At 55.3% G+C, this 10,577-nt stretch overlaps 1 protein-coding gene across 1 annotated transcript in view; it reads left to right on the top strand.

The window, feature by feature from the left end:
• ONECUT2 (one cut homeobox 2) overlaps positions 1–10,577 on the top strand; it is a 56,944-nt gene continuing 46,367 nt past the window's right edge. The window contains 2 exon segments of the mRNA XM_010854767.1: positions 1–362; positions 364–917. Of these exon segments, the coding sequence (XP_010853069.1) occupies positions 1–362; positions 364–917 (916 nt within the window).

Here is a 10,577-nt window from a genome sequence, read left to right as displayed (position 1 = left end):
ATGGTCACTAGCATGGCCTCGATCCTGGACGGCGGCGACTACCGGCCCGAGCTGTCCATCCCGCTCCACCACGCCATGAGCATGTCCTGCGACTCGTCCCCGCCCGGCATGGGCATGAGCAACACCTATACCACGCTGACGCCGCTGCAGCCGCTGCCGCCCATCTCCACCGTGTCGGACAAGTTCCACCACCCGCACCCGCACCACCACCCGCACCACCACCACCACCACCACCACCACCAGCAGCGCCTCTCGGGCAACGTCAGCGGCAGCTTCACGCTCCTGCGCGACGAGCGCGGGCTCCCGACCATGAACAACCTCTACAGCCCCTACAAGGAGATGCCGGCATGGGCCAGAGCCTGTCCCCGCTGGCGCCACACCGCTGGGCAACGGGCTGGGCGGCCTCCACAACGCGCAGCAGAGCCTGCCCAACTACGGGCCCCCGGGCCCCGACAAGATGCTCAGCCCCAACTTCGACGCGCACCACACTGCCATGCTGACCCGCGGCGACCAGCACCTGTCCCGCGGCCTGGGCACCCCGCCCGCGGCCATGATGTCGCACCTCAACGGCCTGCACCACCCGGGCCACGCTCAGTCCCACGGGCCGGTGCTGGCGCCCAGCCGCGAGAGGCCACCCTCGTCGTCTTCGGGGTCGCAGGTGGCCACCTCCGGCCAACTGGAGGAGATCAACACCAAAGAGGTGGCCCAGCGCATCACCGCCGAGCTGAAGCGCTACAGCATCCCACAGGCGATCTTCGCGCAGAGGGTGTTGTGCCGGTCTCAGGGGACTCTCTCCGACCTGCTCCGGAACCCCAAACCGTGGAGTAAACTCAAATCTGGCAGGGAGACCTTCCGCAGGATGTGGAAGTGGCTGCAGGAGCCCGAGTTCCAGCGCATGTCCGCCTTACGCCTGGCAGGTAAGCCCAGAGGGTCGTCTGGAGTCGGGCTGCCGGCTGCCCTGGCCCCGGGTGCGGGCACTGAGCCTCCCCTCCGGGTCCCCTGCCCCTCTTCCTCCACGCTTGCCATTTGTTCTCTACTTCAGTCCTTCTCCTTTTACTCTTTCTCTCCTCTTTTCTCTGTTCTCCCTTGCTCTTTCTCTCCCTTCTCACCTCCCTGTCTCCCGAGCTTCTTGAGCGACCCGCGTCCCAGTTTTGTTCGCACTCTGCTCACCGTGCCAACAACTCTGCCCTCTCTTTCGGACCTTCTCCAGTTGTGGGAGGCACGAGGAGGGTGTGCGGTGTCCACTAGGAGCCCTGTCTTTCCCAGACTCCCGGGGACGGCGGGGTTGCCTTTATTCAGAACCCTGTGCACTTGAACTCTTGTTCAGACAATACATTTCACTTCTCCCAGCTGCCCGGTCTCCCTATATAGAGGCAATTGGTGGCGAGAGGTAGTGGGCTTTAGAGGGGGAAGAGCTCTCTCTGCTGTCTTTCTCCCCACCGTGTTGGGCAAACTTATTCGGTCACTGACAGGAAGCACAGCCTTGCCTACGCGGAGAACCGGGGGGGCCGGGATACAACCACGCTTCCGGAGCCGGTCTCCGGCCTTGACATTGGCGCGGGGACTTTGTGATGGAAAGAGCGGGCTGGGGCCAGCGCCCGTGTCCCTGCGCACAGTGAGGTTGGGGCTGCCACATTCACCGCTCAGGGAGGATAGGAGAGAGGAAACTCGGAGCGGGAAGCGTCCTGCCTTACTGGCCGGCCGCCCTTTGCCCGGCTCCCAGCGTTGGCCGCGATGTGCCGAGGTGTGGCTGGACCCCGGGGACGAGGCTGGGAGCTCGCGGAAGAGGGTGCTGAGAAATTAAGATGCAGGTTAGTTAACGCCTCTTGGGCGCTGGGCTCCTGGCTTCGCCTTTGCATTAAGCGGACGCGAATGGAGCGCCGGGCTCGGCGACGGGGAGGGCCGGCGGCCGGCAGGAGGGGACGGGTCGGCGCGCCGGTTACATTGTTCTGGAGCCGGCTTGGGCTCTTTGTGCCTCCTCTAGCGGCCGAGCCGCGAGGTACAGCCCTCTATTGTTCTAGGAGCGCAGAAACCTCCCGTGTGGGCGGCGGGAGCCAAGAGAAAGGCGCAGCCCGGGCTGCGGCTGGCACCCGGGTGCGCGCTTTTGTGCCCCGGCGCGGTATGCGTGGCGGGTGCGCTGCGCCCCCGGGGACCCTGCCACAGGTCAGGAGGGGCGAAGTGTCCAGGCGCCCCTCCGGGGAGGACGCACGGCTCCCGACTGCAGGCCGGGATTGGGCGGCTTCTTTTGGACTGAGACACCTCTCCCGATAGTCAGATTGTCTGGGGGACAATTCGCGGTGGCGGTGATTTACATACAGGAGCGGGGAGCCCGAAGTTCCGAGCCGCATACAACGGGCTTCCGGAGCTAGAGCACAAGCTTCCTCTCCGGCTCCCTGGGGCTTTCCTCGCACCAATGAGTCTGGCTTATGGGGTGCACTCTACCGACGCTGGACAGGGTTGGGGGATGTGACAGGCGGTGGGGAGGGGGCGTTTCCACTCTGACAGCCGCCGTCCGCCTTCGCTTGTTGGAGAATTCCAGTCTTTAGTCCGTAACCGCCCTCAGTGTCGATCCGAAAAGGTCATGAAAACTAGGTCCGCCACCCCCAGAGCTTCCCCAAGTCGGTGAACTCCAAATAGTTCTGCATGGAACTCGAAACCTACTTTATCTTTCCCCTAGCTTACTCTTCATCCTCTCCTACCATTTTCTCTGATTGCTCTTGGCCCCTTGAAAAGATTAAGCAGGAAATAAAGAGTATCCGTGAAAAATGGACTGGAAGCCTACTGACAATTCCAAACGGTGTGGTCCCCCTTTGTCTTAGGCCCCCGAACATGCCTTTAGTCCCTGTCTGAGAGTTCTAGCGAGGACGGGCTTCCTGGGCACAGGCAGCAGAAGAGACTTGGCGGTGGGTCTCGGGGAAGGGAGGCCAGGGTAGGGTGAAGACGGGGTGACAGCGATCTACTCCGGCTCATTTCAGAGCACTGCCGCCCCCTCATGCCTGTCCCGAAAAGGACAGAGCTTTTTTTTTTTTTTTTTTTAAAAAAGCAAGCCTTCCGCCCACATCTGTCTGAAAGTGAGGTAGAAAGAAACACTTTGCTGGTCAGCCGGTTTCAAGCCTTTTTGCAACAGCATCAGGGGGTTAGGGAGAGTGTGGCATCTGTGGGAGACAGCAGTCCCATCACCCAACGCCAAAGAGTCCTGGGGCCAGTCCTGGGGGCTTTTCTGAGCAGGAGCCAGAAAGCCCCCTCAGTGGGAGACCAAGAGCCTCCTTTGGCAAGTGGAAATCTCCTGCCAGGGACCCCACTTTGCTCAAGCATTCAAATGCGTGTCTGTTTTATTACCCCGAGTTGAAAAGGGACAAGAGCTTTAGCCTTTTTATCTGGCCATTTTATCAGCAACTACAAGTGTGTCGAGTGGTTATTATTACACAGGAGTCTTTTCAGCTTGGGGTCAGTAGATCAGTCTCTTCAGACACTGACGCAGAAGCTGGGCCTGGTAAGTAGGTATTATGTGCTTAGGAGCGCTAGCGAATGGGAGCGAATGGAAAAGAAACTCCGAGGCCTTCTCTACCAGGAGTATCGATCCCACTCTTGCAGTGGACTCACAGGGCGGCGGAGGGCTCCGGGGGGCTTTCAGCAAACCGGGTGACTCCACAGGGCAACTCTGCAGACCCCGGTGCTGGAATCTGGCAGAGAGCGCCCGGCCCCCATCTCACAAAGACCAAGTCTCTCTCAGTCTCGTCTTAATTTCTCTATGTCCTCTTAACTTCTCTGTCTCTTCTTAATTTCCCTTTCTCGTTCTCATTTTGGGTCTTGCCAGAGGCCTAAGCAGACAGGGGTTTGAGGGAACCCTGAATTAAGAATTAAGATGTCTGGTTCGGGCCAGTGCTGGCCCCCTCTTCCGGAGGTGGAGTGCACCCCATCACAGCAGAAGGGGGCCTGGCTCTCCTCCTTTCCCACCACTGGGGTATTGGATCCACAGCCCCAGGTAGTATTTTAAAGGGGAAGGGAGAAGATGTCGGGGAAACTCAGGTTAGATTTCAGAGAAAGGGGTTCCAAGTGCAGGACCCCTTTCATAAAGGGTGGCCACAGTGGAAACTGTTTGGGACCACACCAGGTTGGGCCTCCTCGGCGGTGTCCAGGGTTGACTCCTGCAGGGCAGTTTTTATTAACCGGGGAAGAGATTTAAGAACGCGGGGACCAACTCCCCAGGGGCTTCCAGCACAAACTCTCTCTGGCTTTGAGCCTAAGAGGCCTCTGAACCAAGCACAAACACGAACCAGGAGATACGGAGAGAACGCAGGCAAGACAGTGGAGGGGCACCTCCTGGAGGAAAATCGAGGTCCCCATGGCGGGAGTTGGTTTCCTCCGACAGCTGGAAGACAGAGCGAGAGACACAGCAGAGCCCCCAGACGACTCTCCCAGCCGGTTGGCCTCCTGTGAGCTGGACTCCCAAGGCGGCCGGCAGGGATCCTGTCTCCCGTCCCCACGTCAGACAGGCACCTAGCCCGCTCCAGGCGGCCGATCTGGAGCCAACTCTGTTCCAGTGGAGAGCCCTCACCCAACCCACCGGAATGTCTCCCGCAGCGGGCCAGTGGGCCGACCGAGGGGTCTTCCTGAGGCCACGCTGAGCCTAGGGGTGAGCCTCGGGGTGGGGACAGGGACCCATTCGCAGAGACCTTCCCCCTCCCTCGCTGACTCCCAGTCGGTCCCAGCGCGTTTTTCCTGACGGTTTTGCCTCCCTTGTCGGTACGCCACATACGGTGTTCTCTTGTGCCGGCTGGTCAGGTGAATAATTGGAAAGCTCGCTGCCGTCCTATCTTGGTCAAGTCCCCGGTGGCCTCGAGAACACCTTCCTAATTTGCTTTGGGGTGAGCGGGAGCGGCGGAGAGCAGTGAACCCACGCGCGCCGCCGCCGCGCGCCCTGGATGCCAGAGGTGGCGCCTTTATTTTCCTTCCAGGCTTTGCGCCGTGCGGGTATGTCACTTTTCTCAAACAAATGTGTATATGGAGGGAGATCGATGCTGATAATGTTTAGAAGATTAAAAGAGCATTAATGCTGGCAACGAGAACGTAAACGTGTGGACCCAGATTTCATTGATCCGGAATCCGATCCGGCGCGTTTCCAGTAAATCCGACGGGCTCCCTCTTCCCAGCAGAGCGCACACCAGCGGCCTGGCTCCCCGGCGCTCCCGCCGCGCCGCCTCGCCAGCTCCATTCGGGCTCTCGGGTCTGGCGGCTGCCCCAGCCAGCGCTTCCTACCCTTGGTCTCGTCTGTCGCCGGGCTGCCGGCCTCTGGCCCCGTCCCCGCGCTCCCCGGGCTGCGGGTGTCCCGGAAGGGCTCGCACGGGACGCGAGGCCTCCCCGTCCCGCGCTTCGGGGGCCTTCGCCTCCGCCCCGCGCAGCCCGCATCGGATCCAGCAGGGCCCAGGCAACTTCTCTCCTCCGTCGAAACCACCGGGGAAATCTGGTCACCCCTCGTTACACGGGATACTCCGAGCTGAACGTTAGAAACGAGGTCTGTAAAGCTGCCTGCCAACCTCGCAGCTTCCTGATCCGCCCCCATCCTGATTTGTCTTCCTTAGGGAAGAACGTTCGAGTTAAATGTTCCCAGTCGCACACTTTCCCACCGACGCATTATTTGGACAATTAAACGAGGCCGCAGTGACAGTGGCCTAGGCGTCAGCCCTCGGTATTGTCTGCTCTGCTCTGGGCTAATTGGGTCAACGAGGGAAGAATCTTGTTTCTTCCCTGGCTGGGGGCAGGATGATGAGAAAAAACAGCCCCGGGGGACTGCCAGTCTCCCGGAGACTGGGGCGAGCTTTCCTTCTGGGACCCCGGACTCAGGCCTGGCCCCCTGGTAGGAAAGTTTTCTCTGAGCCATCTACCTTGATGAGGAAACAGAAAGAACTTCAAAGCTGTTCCTCAGGGAGACTTCCACTCTGCCAACCTTTCCCGTCTTGGCCCAGTGGTTGACTTTTCCAGAAGGAACACCAAGGTGGGTGAAGGAAAGAAAGAGAAAGTTGGGGCAGTGGTGCAGGTGAGATCAGAACTAAATCGCTCAGATTTTTTTTTTAATTGTAAGTTCTCCAATTTGAGAAAAACGAAAGCTTTCCCTTCAAGAGAAAGTTTCAGCCTGGAAGAAAGGAGTGTTTTCCTTCCTTCTCCAAGAACGAGATGAGAAGAAGGAGCAAGGAAAGGAGAGAGGACAAAAACAAATCTGGTATTTTTCTGCCTTGAGGGGCGGCCAAGGGGAAGCAGTTCTTTCTTTCTGTTCTCCCCAGAGACGGGGTCATCTTCCCACCAATGGGTTTCCTTAAAGAAGAGGGCTTTCAAACGGTTCCTTGATGCCTAGCCCCTCTTCTGAAAAGGGATGTGAATCACTTCAGGTGATTGGATACAGAAACCGAAAAGGGTTAGGGTTAGTGGTTCCGCCTGGTAAGGCTGGCCGCTGGCCCCTCCCCATAAGCCCCAGGGGAAGGGCCCTCGGTTTGGAGAGGTGAGCAGGCTTTTGGAGAGTGGACTCTTCATCTCTCGTCACCCCCATCCTAGAATCTTCAATCCACTCCTAGAATCCTCAAACAGGGCTGGATTCCTGGGGAATGGTGAGGGTGGAACGAAGGGACACGGAGCCCCCCAGGTGCTCTGTGTCTCCAGGAGGAGAGTGGGCCCACTTCTCCCTAGAGACACGGGTCTGCCCAGACATCACAGGGGGCCCAGGGCAGGGTTTACCTCCTGGAGCTCCAGGCCGGAACCTAGAGGGGAAAACGAGGCTGCCTCTGCCTCCATTCCACAACCTCGCTTTAGGGTGAGCCTTAGTTTTCTGGGCTTTAGAACCTGTTCTTCTAAGGAAAGATCGGGGGAAGGGGGTTGCAGGGTTCTCACTGTTGCGGAGGCTGGTGTTGGCAGAAACTGTCTGGAGGAGAAGTGGCGTCGTGTCGGGCGTCCCTGGAGGAATGGAAACCTCAGAGGAAAAGCAGAGAGATTCCATTTCTGGGTTCCTGCCAGAGGAAGGGAACCGAGGAGGGAATAAATAGCGATTACCGTCTGGATAAAGGGCCCTGGGGAGAAGGGTGAATGGTGAGGAGCCTGGGGCCTGAACCTTCATCTACAGACCCTGGACTGTCCTCACCCCCGGCCTGCTCAGAGGCCCCAGCTTTTCCTGACCTGGGAAAATTGCTTTTCCTGGTGGGGGGAGGCTGTTATGAGGGATTCCAAGAAGGATCTTCATGCTGTCAGGTACGGAGCCTGTACACATGGGACCCCCCAGCACCCCGTCCGTCCCCCTAATGCACGTCAGTGCCTTTGGGGAAAGCTCTATGATCCCCAGATCTCCAGGCTAAGGCTCTGAGAAATGGATGCAGGCAGGGGAGGAGGGGCAGGGGCCCGATTGGGTGACTGAGCCCATCGGATGCACAGCAGGGTGTGGATGGGCCCAGCGTGGGCTGTGCAGACAGGGCTAGTCTCGGTGTGGGGAGGATTCCTCAGAGCTGTGGACATTTGTTAGGAAAGCTGTCCCACGCAAACTGTCCCAGAGGGAGGGGAGGCGCTGTGTTCCACCTTGGTGCCCCTCTCACCATCTGAAGATCCATTACTCTTCTGTAGAAAGCAGACTTTGTTTGGGTTGGAAGCACACCTCCAACGTAATTTAATCAGCATTGGACTTTGGCTCGCGTAATCAAATATACATATACTTTCTCCTGCAGGAAGAAAAATAATTTCTCTGTAACCGGCATTGACTTGAAGTCATGTCATCTCCGGAAAACATCACATTTTTAAAGGGAAAGGTAAAATTGACGGGGAAGAGAACCCATAGTTTTTCAGTGGTTTGCCTTGTAATAGCTACGAGAGCCAGTTACCACCTGAGAAAGGATGGAAGGAACATTCTAGAAACTGAAATATATGGGCTGCTGCAATTGTAAGTATCCCACTCCAGCTTCTTCTGTGTAGTCAACCTGGCAGATCTGTATTGGTACGACCAGTTAATAGTAGGTTGATGGACTCCTAGGAATTTCGGCTTTGTGTTTGCGTTGAGGCATCTCGGGTGCTCCATTGCTCCATTTCTGTCTGTTTTCTTTGGAGAGACCACGGGCAGTAGCCGCAGGATCCCAGTGGGCAGCAAGCCCACCCCGCCTCCAGGGCCTGGAGCATCCCCCAGAACAAGCCCGGATGCCCCACCCCCCAGAGCGAGGCTCTGGGCTGTACCCAAGTTGGGTCTGTTAGGGAATCTGTTGTAAACACAGATCCATTGATTTGCATTTGTCAGAGAGTAAAGTTAAACCAGTGAAAAGAGAAGCCCTTACCCTTTTATGCAGGGCCAGGGAAACCTTTCATATTGATCCTATTGATCCAACCTTTCCCTTTAAGGAAACCACATAGTTAAAGACCCTCGTTCAATAGATTTACCCTTCGCGCTTGTGATATTCCTTTAAGTGTCCTCATCTAGGCTAGCTGGGCATTAAGCCCACACTCCAAGCCAAACAGAAATGGAAAGGGGGTGGGAGGGGAGGAGTCACGAGGCAGAATGGTGGGAAGTGAAACTGAATCAAACTGAAACACATAATGACTCGGTTGGGGATGCTTTACTCATTCTTCTGAGATGACACGCAGGGATAAGAACAAAATAGATGCATTTAATGCATCTCCTCTCCCTCTCCCTTCCCTTCCCTCCCCTCCCCTTCCCTCCCCTCCTCTCTCCCCCCAAAACAAAATCTGTTTAGGTGCTAGACTAACATCATGGGAACATCACTTTCTACTGTGAAATTATTTCAATCAAGAAGCTAGCTTGCTTCATTAAAACTGGTTCCCTTAAAGGCAGTAAAACTTTCACAGAAATTCTTTTGGTTCATTTGTAGCAGATTGGGAATAAAATTTGTCCCCAGATATGCAATGTTTTGGACTCTGTATCTGAGCATGAGCACTGAAGTCACTTTCGAAGAGAGGGCTTGGAGCCTTCTGATGGAAGGGGGTAGAAACCAGACCAGGAGTAAGGAACCACTTTTTCTTCTAGAGCAGTGTAGATGGAACAGGAATTGCTTACATATTGCTTGGTACCCCTCATGTTTACAGAGATGAAAATGAAAGTCCCCTTTGTTTCCAGAACTGTGGGCATGATCTGTTTTATTTCTTCCTTGACCCTTTTTGTTCTGTAAATAACATCCATTTGTGATTTTTTTTCCAACATGTTCTATGCGGTATACATAATTGGCTCTCTATTGGGTTGAGTTCAGACATTCATGTTTGTTTTATGTGATTGGAAAATATTAATGATTCCTTAGGTGAGCTAATGTATTTATCTGCTGAGTGAGTTCAAAGGGCAGAGTTCAGCTATGGTTCAGGTTAATTGAACAGGAAGCTGTGAGCTCTCCAGCCTGTGTTGAACAAGAGACCAGTTCCTTAAAATATCACACTCGGCAAACACACAGTTTCACTGTCTTCATCCTGGAGTCTGATGTAAGAGGCTCAGATCAACTTGGATTGCTTGTTTAAAAACCCAAAGCAAAAGCACAGCAATGGCAACAAAGCCCCCCCAAGTCCCCCTTAGGGAAGAAGAGTTTTCTCATTGGCTAATTGCTTTATTGGTAGCACTGACCTGCAGAGCAGCTGCAGCGGCCTGGATGAAGGCTCAGGCCTCAGAATAATGCGCTCCATTAGAACAGGGCAAGGCATTTTTTGTTTACTCAATTGGAGCTCCCTGCAAAGTGCCATTAACCCCGGCCCAGCCGCGTGTGTGTCGCAAAAGCCAAAGGTCACGCCAGTCAGGCTGTAGGCACAGCCAGCTCTGCCCTGGTGGGAGGGAGGAGGTGTCCTTGCTGGCATGGCCCTCTTCAAGCTCGGTCCAGCCCTGTGGGCTCCTCCAGGGCCCTGCCCAGAACAAGCACTTGCACAACTTGTTTGCATTTCCCAATTGCTGAATCATGTTACTGATGATTACACAGTTTTGATCTGAGACCCATCAAACACACACGGAAGGAAAAAAATCCTCCCTTGACCTCTTATTTATGTTCCCTTCCTCATTGTGTGTTACAGTAAATAGAATTGTGCAAACGGTGCTTTTTAGCAGGAATATAGTCTGGATAAGTGCTTGAATCAAGAAGACAGAGCTCCAAACCTGGGCGGGGGAGGGGGTTGTTAACAGAAAGAAGGTTTGAGGTGGAGCCAGGAGCACAGTCAAGGCTTCTACCAAGAGCACCTTGAGCTAGAGCGCCACCTGCTGGGAGTCTCCTAACTGCAGTAAGCCTTGCGCCCCTAAGGGCCACACTCTTTGCTTCACTTTGTTCCTAGTATCTGTGTCTCCATTCCCCACCCTCCCGACCACTACCCATATTTTCCTAGGAATTTCTTAGAGGGCTTTTTCCTGGTCCCTTGGAACTCTAACCTCTGCCTGTTCTAATAAGTTGCTAAGGAGAAATTGTCAGTTTTGCTGTGATGGGTAAGATGATTCGCCCACCCTGCACATTGAATTAACAGTCTCCTGCTTAGTTGGAAAGTGCTTGGGAGGAGAAGAGGGGCAGAGAAAGCAAATATATATATATATATATATATATATCTGTGGGAGAGAAGAGGAATGTTATGTGTGT

The sequence above is a fragment of the Bison bison genome, unplaced genomic scaffold, assembly GCF_000754665.1.
Source record: "Bison bison bison isolate TAMUID 2011002044 unplaced genomic scaffold, Bison_UMD1.0 scf7180017864349, whole genome shotgun sequence".
NCBI classification, from domain to species: domain Eukaryota; kingdom Metazoa; phylum Chordata; class Mammalia; order Artiodactyla; family Bovidae; genus Bison; species Bison bison.
The sequence above is the reverse complement of the archived record's forward strand: the minus strand, read 5'-3'. Positions and strand labels throughout refer to the sequence as shown.